Source organism: Centroberyx affinis, unplaced genomic scaffold (assembly GCF_046629955.1).
Source record: "Centroberyx affinis isolate AG114_WGS23_722 - 3 ecotype Tasmania unplaced genomic scaffold, CSIRO-AGI_Caff_v1 ptg001151l_1, whole genome shotgun sequence".
Taxonomy (NCBI): Eukaryota; Metazoa; Chordata; class Actinopteri; order Beryciformes; family Berycidae; genus Centroberyx; species Centroberyx affinis.
Window position 1 is genome coordinate 212289 of NW_027279683.1, and position 15477 is coordinate 227765.

A 15477-nucleotide genomic window follows, 5' to 3' on the forward strand; every position below is an offset into this window, starting at 1 on the left:
CAACCTGGGGTAATACAACACGCAAAATGAATCCTATTTCATCTGTGTCACTTTATCTTTCCAGTCAATATTCGATGGTAGACGATGACGAGGACCTTCCTCACCATGACGAACGGTCCTGGAAGCTGGGGAACATCAATCGACTACAGGCCGAGGCTCTCCTCCAGGGCAAGAGAGACGGAACATTCCTGGTTCGAGACAGCAGCAAGGCAGGATGCTACGCCTGCAGTGTTGTGTATGTATCTATGTATATACTTACCAGCTGTTAACGCTTGATCAAGCTATGTAAGATATTTTTAGAGATCAGACATGTTCAAAAATAACACCATCGTGCTCATCATATTACCTACAGACACAGAACAGGCTGTGACCCTTGTCGTTGTCTCTTTGCAGTGTGGACGGTGAGGTGAAGCACTGTGTCATCAACAAGACACCCTCAGGTTATGGCTTCGCCGAGCCTTACAACCTGTACAGCTCGTTAAAAGAACTCGTACTTCACTACCAGCACACGTCTTTGGTCCAGCACAATGACTCTCTGAATGTGACGCTAGCATACCCCGTCTACGCCCAGCAGAGACGATGAGGACTCGGGACACATCCAAACGGACACGAGAAAAGGGGGCCTCCTTCTTTAGAGCGGAGACGGCGACATGTGCTCGGACTCGAGGATTAAAACGAGGCCGTCTCGCCCAAAATAGACTTTAAAGACGAGGGGGAAAGGATGCAACGAAGCCTGGAACATTTCAGTGACTTTGCTAGACCATGAGCAGTGGCGAGTCTGAATGTAGATTTATTTCTCTTTTGCTGTTCGTGGGAGCACAGGATCAAGCAGAAACTGCTGAACTCTCCCCTGGTGGAGGACACGGAGGCCTTTTCCTAACGGTGCTTGTTCTTTTCAAAGCTTTACCAGCTGGAATGTCTAAACGCAGCAGATAACTCTCAAACGGATCTGTACCCACTGGCCACAACTTTCTTGTCGCCCTTTGTGTTGTTTTTCCTGTCATGTCATCCCACTGTGTGTATGTGTGTATGCACAAGTGTTTCTATGTACGTGGCCGTGAGTGAGTGTGTGATTGTCCATGTGACCAAAACTCATAGAATCAGGAAACTGTGCGGTGTTGGGGTTGTCTAACACATTTGTGTGTGTTAACTGTTCAGTAGCAGACCATGGATCAGCTGATAAATGTAGCAAAATGGCACTTTTTTGACAAAGTTTAATTGATTTCTTGAAAAGACTCCTATGGACTTAAATCAGAAGAGCAGAGAGGACAACATAGCAAGATCCCTGCTTTCCCATCGTTGAGCATTATAGTGCAGAATTAAACTTGATCTTTACTGTCGGCAGATAAAACTATGAATGGACTTTTATGGATATATTTCATTATGTACATAGAGGAAAATGTGCAAAGTGATGAATCTAAATGCACCATACCAAAAAAAGATCAGTTCCTGTTTGGTTATATTCTGATCTGCTATGCAATTCTATATCTCCTTTATTTCTTCAAATTTGTGTTTTATTCTGTTGCAACCCATGATATAAGCTTGTTTTATTGCTTGAAAAGTATCTTTTCCTGTGTAAATATCCAAGAGGATATTTTGTGTCAAAATGCCAAGATAAAAACTGCTTTTGATTTTTAAAGAAAATGATAGTAACATATACTTTATTACAAATTACTTTATCAACTGGTATAAAGATGGAAAAGATGAGTATTTTATTAGTCTTTTTTGCTTCAAACTAATGTTCTTCTCAGGCAGAGCCTTTTGAGTATTTGAGCTGCTTCAGTCACAAGAACTATTTCTTACAGAGCTAGGCCTACATGTAGTCCTTTGTTGAAATGTACAAAGAATCAAAGTTTTAGCACTCTGAGCATGGATTGATGGGAGTAGGCAACCTAAGTGATGCATGTTGTACACCTTTTCAACCATCTCCATGAAAACAACAGTATAGATTTATTTTGTTATAAAATATGTTCCCACATAAGTATATCAAAGCAAACTGGTGTTTTGAATTGATGGATATTGTTATTAAAGATCAATTGGGAGACATTTTGTCTTCCCATATATATATATATACATTGTCCACTTAGGATTTTTTCTGTATCAGAAAATCATGAAGTGTTTACATGGGTGGATCAGCTCGTTTCAGATAGTCTGTAATTTCTTATTTCCAGAAGACATTACATGCCAATGAATGGTGGTGCTGTTGTTTGACAAAAGTACCAAAATTTAGCGGCCAACGCTGTAGTAGACATCGTTGCCACTGCTCAACTATATTTTCGTACCCCATCCTTATTCCAGCTTTCACAAGTCCATGACTCAAGTGATTAGTAGATGTGTAAAGCCAGTGGATTTGTTAAAACATTTGCGTTAATTATTTTTAGATGACATAATTAGCTTTTGGGTGTGCTGCTTTGGCCACCAGAATTACCCCGATTTGTCAGCATTAAAGTGTGGCATTATTAAGTGATGTGAAAAGGTACAAATTATTTCACTCAAATCACTACCTGCCACTCATGCCCAGTCTATTTGAAAAAAAAAAAAAAATTTAGATATTGCAACCATAGCTCTACTCGCCTTAAAATAATTTAGATGTGCAATTTTATTTTTTTTTCCTCCAAAATGTACTCTGGTCAGCACAGCTGTCAAGTTAAACTCTTTGTTTCATATATCTTTATAAGTAACATTAAACAAATTAGTTGTATGAACATTAACCTATTGTAATTTTGATTTTTCCTTCCATTTCCATTGACATGTCAAATGTGACATTTTTTTTTGGCACCACTTGTTATATTGTGGAAATGGTCTAAGTGTGTATACAGGGCTAATGGTAGAAAAGCCTCCATTTATGTCACTTTGCGTCAAAAGAAATGCGGCCAATATCGGATATATAACATCCCTTTGGAAAATAATATTTTGTGCAGCAAGACCATGGAACAAATGTGTTTGGCATGGAAGTTTTTTTTACAATGCCTTTTATTTTCCTAATCTATTTCATATTACTTTCAGCCCCCATGGCAGTTGAGCTCAACTGGTGCAAAGCTATAGACAAGCTACACACACAACTGAGTGCAAAGTGTATAATGTATTTTAGAGGTACTTGACCAAATGACTTGTCTAAGAAGTTGATTTTCTCTCAAACACAAAGATAATTTGCCGTTTATCTTTGCTTTTATTGGTTCGTTTGAGGCCACTAAACAAAACAGGTCAACTGATAATGTGGATACTAGATCTCTCATATCTGATACGTTCATATTGCTAAAAGAAATTTCATCAGATTTTATTTACATCCCCAGACTGTTGACATGGTCTTATTTGTTTCTTATTATTCAAATTATTTTCTCATTTTATTTTCTATGACCTGTTCTTGGAAAAACATGCACCGTTTTGAGGTTTAAATAATTTCTTTCCTCCCTCCTGGCCTGTATGACTTCAGTTTTTTTTTTTTTTTATTTCAAACTCATCTTTTTCGTGGGTGTCACAGACATGATGATGGGATTGAGATTTACCAGTGTTCCCCAGTTTTGCTTCAAATCTGTATTGGGCGTTGTTAAAAGAAAATAAAACACTTCTTTTTAAGAAACAAGATCTCTCTCTGTAGTGTTTTTATCGAATTAAAGCAATGTCTTGAGTTTATACAAATTCTGTGACATGACAGGTAATAGAAATATGAGAGTGAGTACTCTCTTAATGTTTACACAAGATGTACTAGCCATGTTCTGTCTTCAGACTACTTTTCACTCTGCACTGTATAAAGCAATGTCACATATTTGTGCAAACTCTCTAAACATAGATATTACCGGAATCTTTAATGGAAATGTGACAAGTGACAAAATCCAGACAGTGGGCTGTAATGCTAAAACCAAACTGTTGTCTCAGCCCTTCAGATGGGGATCAGGTCCCAAGTGTGTGAAACTGGAGTTTTGCTACCAGCAATCTGAAATATTACAGACATTCATTGGCGTGCCGACCAGTTTCCCTGAATGTCAGCTAGAAGCCTTTGCCCTGGGTTGCGTAACATTTCTCCTGTTTGAGAACGACAAACCCAGTGCACATTATTCTCATACCAGAGGATATGATTGATCTGCACAGAGAGCAAACCTGCAACACAATGTGAACCTGTAACTATACACTAGATTATCTTCACTGTAGCTCCTTTCAAACTAGAAACCTCCTCCAATGTCCTTCGGCTATATTTAGATATTTAGACTGCCTTGGTTCAAGGGTTTTAGAATGCATTCTTTACAACTCGCTGAAAGGGAGTATGTTATATTTACACAACACAGTATAGTAATAGAAAATTTATAAGGTTAACATGACAGATAAAGCATATACTCTTCAGCTGAGACTCACTATCCAAAGTGGAAAATTCATGATGTATGCATGATTGTAGCATAGTTAGTTGTAAACTCACATACTCGCTACTTAGTTACTCAGTAAATTGTGATCTCAGATTCAGTGTGCCACAGTTCATGAGCCCAGCAGTGAAGAGTTCAGAAACACATGCAAACACACAAACTGGTTTCTTGGAAATAAGCTAGTATTTAGTAATACCATGGTATGGTATTTAGTAATGCCACAGTATTAAGTAAAATAAAACAAACAAAACATCTTAAAGGGGAATTTGATTTTTCATGTAGAATGTAGAGTGATTATTATGACGTGATTATGATTATATTAAGTATTATGTATTCAGTTTTAACACTTCTTCCTACCATAATACTATCTAACCCCCAACTGCTGTTACATCAGTCCCAGGCAGTCATACCTCTGCATAATGCTTCACTGAGGACCTTAAACAATGAAGCAAGGCAAGTGGAGGAGGGGAGAAGAAATGCATAGCTTCATGAGTAATGAGTATGACTCTAGACGTGTTTCTGGTGAAAGATGGAAAAGGCCATTGTTGATGTGTAGATAACCACCTCCAGTCTCCACTACGCTGCATCACATGTAAGACATTTAAGAATAAACATTTCTACAAAGTGACGTATTTCTTTTGACAACAACTTGAGAAGAATGATGAAATTATTTACATTTATTGGTGTATATGAGCATCTGCTCCATGCAGAAGCAGTAGAAAAGCAAAGCGGGAGACTGAGATGAAAACAATATTATTCAGAGTGTAGACAAACCCTGCAATATGCAATCTGGTTTACTCAGTGGTTTAGCAGTTTCAGTTTCCTCCACTCCTTTGATTTGCTCTTCTTTCATTGGACTAATGACAAACTAGTGAATGTGTGTGCACTACTGCCTACAGTCAACTGCATAGAAGTGCCATTAAAAATAGTTCTGGAACAAACATGTCATGAGATTTGCATCAGATTCACACAAAAATCTCCAGTGAATAGTAAATACATTTTAAATCAAATAAGAATGCACAGTAGAAAATAGTGGAAAGTAGCGTTATACTTCACCTGGCACCTCTGTAATGTTACTTTATATATATTCTCACAGTGTTAGATCATGGGTGGGGACGTTAATGGTCTCTGCAGCTCCCAAGACTTTTAATAATGGCCATAATCTGCAGATAATATTTCAGGGCGGAGATTTACGACAGTTCAGCTCTTAAATAAGGGCAAGATGGCTCAGCTGCTTTCAGTGTTATTATGAAGCAAATTATACATGAAAGGATATTATGTAAAGTTGACTTATTTCAGCCTTCAACAGGTTGTCAGTATGGTAGAGTTATACTTCTCGAAATTTTTACTTCATCCCGTTCCAATTCACTTTCTCCCTCTTTAGCGTTCATTTTGTAATTTACTGTTTCTGTTCATTTTGTCTCTGTAGTTACAGTGCGTCCCCAGCAGTTCACCAATACCCGACATGCAGTCATACTTATCTCCCAACTGCATTCCACTGGAGCTGCTCAGTGGCCAGCAGTGGAAGATGTGGTCATACTGGGAAGCTCCCAGGTGTGCAGCTGAGTGAATATGACTGTGTGACCCTTGACCCCTATGGGAGCTGAGATAAAATGACTTTATAACTTTAGTCACATGTTGCCGAGTGCGTCACACCGCGGCCGCCCTGCTGTGGTTTGCATGTTGTAAATGCTGAGTTTGTTAATCAATGATCGAGTCTATTGTGCTGACAAAGTGACTCTTGTCTGAGCACTACGTAGTGTCTGGCAGTCGATATAATGGGATATATTCTATCTTGATTGCAATCATTTCGACTGACAGCGGAGGTTAATAGGGTTCCTTGAACTTGAGTAGTTAAGTCAAAACTTGACATAGAAAGGTCACTCCAATGATCTTATTTGCATGATCAAAAATTAGAAAGTCAAATAATTTAAACAAATCAGATCATGCGCGAGTGTTTCAAACCTGCAGTTTATATGGACGTTGTTTTCCTGCATTGTATCAGCATCTCAGAAGAGCTACAGCTTTGTGCAGAACAACATACTTTCCCTGGATTATTGACAAACCACACTGATAGAAAGGTTGCACCTCTGAACTTGGTTTAAACCAAATTCCTGTTAGTTACCTATAGAGTATCGATTCCATCAAAGATATATAATTTATGTGTATGTTTGGCATATAATTAAAAATTACATACAGAACAAACGACAACGAGGTCAACGACCAACTAAAATGATGCCACACATTCATTGATTATTAATTATGTGTTAGAGAAGATGAAAAATGTAAATCCATAATGCTGTCTACGGATTATGTTCATTTTACACTCAAATATGATGCTTGATATGTAATTGCGAGTGACTAATGCACAGTATGGATCTTACAGTAATTAATGAGGCAGGGTTCAAATGGCTGCAGTGACATCAGATCTGATTAGTGAAAGTGTGTAGATGGAAGTCAAAGTACTGCTGTATGAAGGCGGCACCATCATAAATTATGTTTCCATTATGGCTTAATTCATGCATTTCACAGCAAGGCTCCCTGGGATCAACACATCTACCATGAACACAACAAAAGCTCTGCTGTTGGTCTTTGATTTATCTATATATCCAATAATTAAGTAAATTATATATAAGCTCATTATTGTATTTTGGCAAATGAGAGGGTTGCATGTGACAACAGGAAAAACAAGTTTTTTGATAGTGCCCAGCTTTTTTTTTTTCTGTTAAACAAGATGAAAGTAACTACAATATATAATGATGGTTGCTAAAACAGAATCATGTATTAAAATAATAAACATTAAAGCATATCTTGATGATATCTCCCACAGACATGAAATGTGCCCACAATTATAAAATGCCTCATCTGCATCGAACCTTTACATATGGAGGTAATGTTAAGTTATCTTGCTGTAACTTTAAACACTTTTTTATCCATGAAAGTAGCTTAGTTAACATTAGCCAAAAAGCATCCGACTACTGTATTGGTTGGCATTGGCTTGGCTGTTGGTACCTACCTGCTTGCTGGCTAGCTGGTAGGATAGCTAATCAGGTAAAAAAAATCTGTCACAGCTGTGCAGCTCCGCCAAGGTGCAAGAAACAAAAGAACCAGAAGAATGAAAAGAATCCAGCTACTCTTGGGGAACAGTTTTACAAAGCTTTACTATTAAATCCATTTCAGCTGCAATAGCCTTCAAGCTACTTTTTACTTTTACTTAAGTAGAATTTTCACCTGTAATTTTACTTCTACTTAAGTCAAATTTCAGCAGGCAAATATTAGCCATTAAATACGTTTAGGGCTCAAGGACTTAAATGATAAGGCTGGTGTTTTTTAATGCATTGCTTACCGTCAACAAATCCTATGAAAATAACAAAATCAACAATGCGTTTGCTCTACTCCCGTTACTTTCTGACTTCCCACCGTTTTTAGTCGTCAACCCGGAAGTCATTGGCTCCAATTTGTCAGCTGGCCCGGTGCATCGCGATGATTAAATATGTTGCCCAGAGCAACGGCATGGCTCTGTGACGTGTTTTTAATCGTTTTTTTAATACAATGGAGTTCTACGGCTGCTGGGACATGGCTTCATTGGGCACCGGCTACATGGACGAGACTTGTTGGCAAAACACAATCATTGTTGATTTTGTTATTTTCATAGGATCCTAAGTGTTGTGGTCATTTGGGGTCTTAACTGAGCCACTGGTTGAGGTTTCTTGATGGCTCCATTAATAAATCAAATCCCAGATTCCTATAGATTCCAATTCATTCATTCATTCATTTCTTGGTAACCTTCTTGCTGTCTGCACTTCCCCCATTCAACCAGTGTTCCTGCTACCCCTGGCAGTGTATTTCCTCCAATATCCTCAGGTATCCTAAGGTGTTGCTTTGTTCCAGCAGATGTGCTTGTGCCAAGACCAAGGCCTCTACACATCTTGCGCACATCTTGCACTGCCCTGCAGTATCCCTAAATCTAAGTGCCTTTGTGCTAGTTGAAGTTATTCTTTAGGGGTCCAATCCAAGAGTCAAGAGAGATTGTATTGTTTAAGAAAGCAGAATTTTTTAAATGTAAATAATGATGTCTTTGTATCATGCATTTTTTAATGAATCAGTCTTCACTTTCTGGTAAAGTCCACAGTATCATAAACTTCCCTAGTGTGAGCAGAATTTGAGCTGCTCCTTTCAGGTTGTGGGTTCAGGCAGCCATGGGCTAAGTCAAACAGATCAACTGGCTGGATGGTGAAAGTGAATAAGAAACACTCGATCACACTGCTCAGAGGAGGACTGTGGTTGTTTTCAGCTCTCAGTTATAAATGTGTGGAAATGTGAGAATGTGAAAGCAAGGGTGGAAGTAGCTAATTATAATTACTTGTTACAGTAATTGAGTAGTAATAATGTGTAATGTGTAATAAATGTAATTTATGTGTAAAACTTTTTTTGAGTATTTTTTAAAATCAGCTTGTAGGCTCATAAGCATATCAGAAAACTGACCAGTCGTAAACTATTCAGTCACAAGCCACATTTTACTTTTACTTAAGTAGATTTTTACACCAGTAATTTTACCTCTACTTAAGTCAAATTTCAACAAAGTAACAATATTTTTACTTGAGTGGGACATTTTGGTATTTTTTGTACCCCTGTGAGGAAGGTTGTGCTGAAAAAGAGTGTGTATGTCAGTTGACTTCCGGTGGTTAAGGGTTAAAGAGTTTAAAAATCCTCTGACACCACAACCCCCTCCTTCTCTGGTCATTCAATTTCCTCTTCTTTCCATTGCTCATTTCCTGTTTGTTTCTATATATTTTGCTTATTGTTTGTGTCATTCTCGTGTCTTCATTCTTTTGTGAAAATGTTTTATACTCCATTAATACACATAATACACACATGCCCGAAGTCAGAGTGAGATGCCACCAAACGGAAACCAGTTATGTGAGTGGTTAGAGTCTGCCATAGCAACACCATTACTTTCCATTCACTTCAAAGGTAAAGTTTATTATTCTCTTGCGCAATATTTTTTTTAATTTTTATTTTGGGTATGTTTTCTGAGCTTTTTAGCTTCCCAAAATGGAACAGGAGCTACAGTATATATAGCTTAGTGACGGGGAAATGGATTAAAATACATTGGTGACCAGATAAAACCGTTACATTGCCACCGTACCTAGCCTCTACAAAAGGAGGGCACTTATCAAAAATGGACACATCGCTGGTATGACAGCTGATCAAATCTATGTTTAGCTATCACAACACAGATGGAGATTTATAAACATTTCAAACGCCATAGGCCTCCGAGGACCTGACCTCTGGGTCCGAGTGCCCAGGGATTCATTGTGATGCTAATCCTGTTTTATCCAGTTGGACCCTAAAATAAACCTGGCGCTCTGAATGAGCTGTAATCCCCCGTCCCGGAGCCGGAGCTCCTGCTCCGAGCGGGGCTGTTATGTCACAGATGAAGCTGAAGAGCTAAAGCCATGCTCAAACGAGAGCGAGGGGAAATGAGCAGGCGCAACGAGGGGTTATCAGGATCAGCGTTAATTCAAAATTACTGTTTGGGAACACACACGTACACAGAGAGAGAGAGAGAGAGAGAGAGAGAATCTTCCTTGTGTATGCATAGTACATTAATTGATAGATTCAGAATATAGAATGCTAGAGTGTAGATCATTTAAAATCATCATTTAAAAAAGTGGACACCAAAGAGCACTGTTATGGCTATTTCAAAATGCAACAACTTACAACATACAACATGTCTTTCAATCAATGCATTTGCACTCATATGGACCTACATATAGAGGGTACATGCCTTGTATACATTCATGAATATATAGGCTGATGAGATATCGCTTGATAAAATGTGTTACAATTTGTTTTAAGGAGCTTTCAAAACAAAATTCCCTAGGTCCCAGATGGCAACTTGATGAAGGTAAAGAAATTGGGGTTTTGATCCCTATCGTATGTAGGACTGCAATGAACCGGTTGAACCAATCATTGGTATGGTTCAACATGCATGCACTAACAACGCTATACAATCCTCTTATCCTCTCCTCTGTGGTGATCTAATGAAATGTATTTTGCCTTAATGCTCTCAATCTAAAGCAAGGAGGAATGACCATGTGGACATAACATAAGGATTATTATCAGGTCAATTGGAACAAAGGGAAGTAAAGAAACAACAGAGGAGAACTTATAACCTGTAGTAAAATAATTCATATACAGTTTAATAGAGCTCTCAGTCTGCTTTCTCGCCTTTAATCAGAGGTCAAACATCTGGCCGCAGGGTTTTGCTGTAATTGCTCTGCTTTTCTAAATGGAACAATAGCATCAAATCCATAAATGTTATCCCATCGTCAGTAATTAACTAAATGAGCTGTGCTATTTATCTCCTATAATGCTGGGGATCCATTAGAGGGGATAAGTCACCATCATGATAGGTAATAACCCCCATGCATGGTGGTATGTATCGAGGTCACTGACACTCAACCAGCCCGAGAATTTTAGTTTCACATTTTCCTACCCATAATGTCAGCGACACTTTGGGTTGGCACATCCATCACTGAGCCCACGGAGATGATCGCAATATCTATGATTACAATGACATAAATTCCCACAAACGTTGATGTTGAAGAGCTATGCATTGCTGCTTTGGAAACATAATAACATATCCATGTAACTGAATCATTTTTCACTTTTGACTGCTTTGGATTAATGAGGTAAATTTACTGAAATTGTCATAAAACGCATACATTTATCAAAAATAACCTTGATTATGCAGCTCCTCAGGACACTCCATGTTCACTCTGCCTTATCTGTTGGCTGCACTTAATGCTCATGGAACCAGCATAGTACTTGGCCTAGTAACAAAGTAAATCTGAGGCAGGTGAAACAGACAGTTGCAGTTAAGTGTCACTGTAGACCAGAATGCCACCTGCAGCTCCTCCTCCAACCTCTGCCTTGACCTGGGTGTCACTCACTACACCTCCCTCTACAACTGTAATTGCACAGGAGTATAATGTGCTGCTTGAATGCATAAAGCTATGCATTATTGATCAATGTACAATAATATTCAGTGTAGAGTAATATGCATAGTCCATTGCACTGTGTGTGAGGTCCTGTTGTTGTACAGGCAGCATGTACAGTGAAGCTTGTGTATGTCTCTGTACTTCAAGACAAACTCCTGTACATTTACTGTGCTTGTACAGTTAAAGAAAATGTGATTTTGTACATTCTCAGTTTCTCACAGTTAGTTTATCTTCACAACCTAGATGCAAAAAGAGTCAAAAAGAAAACTGACTTCTTTATTCAGATGTCATCTAGAGGCTAAAATGTGAACTATGAAGGAAGCATGTTCTTTACACCACAGCAATCTTTAATTGACAGCACTTGCATGGCTGAGGCATTCAGTTAACATATAGAAAAATCAGATAGAGCATGAAATTACCTATTTTTCAATTGCAAATGCCTAACAGTGGTGTGGAAAGTGTGGAGAATACCGACAGAGCCCTGCCAGATGATTTAGATACGTGCTCACGGTGCCAGGGACTCTGGACTATGAGAACAGAGCCAATTCAAATATAGCACAGACTCTTGGGAAAAGGTTTCCTTGAAAACATGATTAATGGCAATCCAGTGGATTTCACCGAGCCAGCATGGCGTGACTAATGCAAACAGCTTTCCTTAGGCAACCTTTGCGCAACTGATATGTGAGGAAATCACATATTTATCTTCTATTTGACCGCATAAAGTATGTACCAATGGATATCAAGCTCTGTAAAGTGTTCATGTTGCTCTCAGAATACATTTTATATCCAGACAAAATGACAATGTATATTCTGCCTTTTCTGTATGCTAACAGGTTGCAGTAACAGCATTCCATCATCAGTGAATGACGCTTAACAAAACATTCACTGATAAAATATGGCAGTAAAATGACACAGAAATCGGACTTTCTCAAAAGACGCTCTTGTAAGTTATTGCATCCACTCTGCATCCAACTTGGCTGTTTAAAAAAACTGTGTAAATTTGAGGCAGCTCTTTGAACAAATAATGATATAACACTGTGCAAATACTGACGGCATCACATTGTGCAGAATGCCACGACAGTTCCAAGAACTGTTGGCTAATTTTGGTTCACATGCAGTAGGTGGAGCCTCTGTTGAACTGCAGCCTTTGTTAGAGCAATATTACCTGGGGATATTATGGCTTTTATGTTTAATGGTTCTATATAATGGTTACCAGGTCATGTACACTGACTGACATTCTTTACACATTCTAGTGTGCATACATACAAAGCTAGCCTGATATTCAGACTGAATGGCCATTTCGTTACAACTCTATTGTTCAGTCTGAGATTGCCTCCTTTTTAGGCGTTTTCTGTGTGTGTGTGTGTGTGTGTGTGTGTGTGTGAAAGAGAGAGAGAGTGTGTATAGGTGTGTGTGTGTGTGTGTGTGTGTGTGTGTGTGTGTGTGTGCGTGTGTGTGTGTGTGTGTGTGTGTGTGTAGTAGTGACTGACGTATCCGGCTGCTCTGACATTATTTTCAGTTACACTGATGCTGGGCGTATTTACCAACTTCTTATCAACGTCGTTCTTGACAAAAATATAATCTTTGCAAAGACAATATGTTGGTTAAGGGGGTGATTTCAACAAATGTTATTCTGCCGAAACGCCAATGAAAAATCGTTGCACGAACTTTCAAACTTTAGTCCCGCCCACAAAGGCCCTAATTGGCTCGATTGTTTCTCTGATCGAGAAATCGCTGTTGAATTGCCCCTCCAAATCTGAAGAGTGGGTGGGACGCCCACTCTTCAGATTCAGGAGTCTGGAACCAGGCTAATACAAAACAGTAGAAACCATGAAATGTTAACTAGTTCCCACAAGACTTGACATAGCAACCAATAAAGCTGGCTTTATGGGTATTATAATCACAATTGGAATGTGTCTTTGACCAATCAGATTGCTTGTCTTAAAGGTGGTATGTGTAGCATTTTAACATCAATAAATCATTACCACGTTCATTTTGAAACAATAGTATGATTACTGTAAACAAACGAAACCATCAGACTGGCTGCTTCTACCAGCCTCATCATATCAAAAGCATATTTGAATCATGACCTCAGGACCCTCTTTTATAGAAAGGTCTCAGAATGAAATTAGATCTTAGCAATAAGCATAAGTAGAAATCCAGGCCAACATAGTTATTTATAAACCTTGAACTTGATGTGAAAAAGCTCCAGCTCCATGCCAACCAACATTTAGTGCAGTGTCCCTCCTCTTTGTATTCCACATTGCTATATTCAATTATTATCCAACATCCCAAACGTCCTACAGTCGAGAGTGTCAGGTGGGGCTTCTCCGAACTGTGCAACACTGACAGATGAAGGTTGACCAGAAAGAAACCATTTCAGTAATCATGGCTATAGACCAAACATTGTGATGTTGTATGAAATGTGAAGACAGGCCATCCTGACCGTTGCCTGGAGCAGTGTTTTTCAACATGGGGTCCGGGGAACACCGGGGGTCCTTGAGGGGGTTTCAGGGGGTCCCAGGCAAGTTGATGAATTGTTAAACTTCACCATTAGTTAATTTACAAGAAATTAACACTATTTGAGAATGTAGAAGAATGACTATTTTGATCATAGTTTCACTGTTATCTCTCTACCTACAATACAGATAGTCATGGAATTCTGGACAAAATCATATCTAACAATAAAAATATTCTCAGATTTGGGTCCAAGAGACAAAATCTCATCAAATGGGGGTCTGTGGCCCTAATGTGGACTACATTTGGGGTCCTTGATGTGAAAAACGTTGAGAATAACCGCTCTGGAGGATCGGATGCAGGAGGCCGAATGCTGCAGCAGGGCTGGGGTGCAGTTTGCGCCCATGGAGGCTGCAGAGGGTCTTGAGGCAGGATGTACATAAGAGGAGGGCGATTAAAACCACACAGAGGCTACAGAGAGGGCCTCCAGACGGCCGTGGATCAAGAGAAGCGGTCCTTGCTACACATGCTACATGGACACAAGCTGGGGACGGATCACCCCCAGCTGGGTCACCTGTCTGATGTTGAAAGACTGAAACAACCCAATGACCCTAAATACATCAGAATGTAGGAGAGGTAGGTTGGACAACATTATTAAACACACTAACGTTTCTAAGAGTTCTAAGAAAGTTCTAAGAGAGAGAGTTCTAAGAATTTTATGGCTCCAAGCAACTGCCAAGTCTGCAAACAGAAAGTCCACCATTGCCATTGGCAAACACAACTGAACTAGTGAAACCAACAAAGTAACAGTTTCACTTCTGATCTGCACCAGTTCACCCCAACTACAGGTTAGAAGTCAACTGTAAAAAAGACATTGATTTTGCGAGCCTCATGTAGGTTGTTCCAAAGTCTAGGGCTCCAGTAACAAAAGCATGATAACGCTTTGATTTTAAGCTAGACTTTGGATGGTAAAGAGACCCTTGGTCAGGGATATCAGGCTGCGCTCAAACTCATATGGAGTTAAAAGACTGGTGATATAGACGGGTACTAGACCCAGCCTTGTTTTAAAAGCCTTCAGTACAATTTTTAAATAATTTCTAAAAGTGATAGACAGCTAGTGTGAAGAGGCTATGACTGGGTTTCTGAGGTATTTTGAACAAGCTAGAGATGCATTGATTTCTGACTTGTAGGCTACAAGGAATTGCAATTATCAAGATGAGAGGAAATAAAAGCACAAATATTGTTCTCCAGGTCAGCAAGACTTTAGCTATTTCATAGCTGATGAACGCAGGACTGGAAAACCTTAATTTATATTTCTCAGTTAGTCTGGGATCAAAGTCAAGGTGCCAAGGTTTTTAACTCAAAGTTGGAGGACCTGGGTCATTTTTAATTCAACTTATTTTTTTAATTGAACTGGAGAAAGATGACACCAAACATTTAATTTTGAATGTTTTTAGACTTAGATGTCTGCTGCTATATACACTGTGAGCAGCAGCAGACATCTACATACATCATACATACGCAGCAGATGTATGGAATAGAAAGTGAACACTGCCATCTGCTGTTGTGGAGTTGGAAATGGTTTAGATGTGGACCTTGGAAGTAGGACAGACACCTTTTATTAAAAGTACCTTTTATTGTATTGAAGAGTACAGAGA

The 15477-nt window shown here is 39.0% G+C and overlaps 1 protein-coding gene across 2 annotated transcripts in view; it reads left to right on the forward strand.

The window, feature by feature from the left end:
* Positions 1 to 3570, forward strand: part of pik3r1 (phosphoinositide-3-kinase, regulatory subunit 1 (alpha)) — a 28347-nt gene extending 24777 nt beyond the window's left edge. For both annotated transcript variants that reach the window (XM_071524118.1, XM_071524119.1), the window contains 2 exons: positions 65 to 235; positions 394 to 3570. In XM_071524118.1, coding sequence (XP_071380219.1) covers positions 65 to 235; positions 394 to 583 — 361 coding nt within the window. In that variant the 3' untranslated portion in view covers positions 584 to 3570. The remainder of the gene's footprint in view (positions 1 to 64; positions 236 to 393) is intronic.
* The last annotated feature ends 11907 nt before the right edge of the window (positions 3571 to 15477 follow it).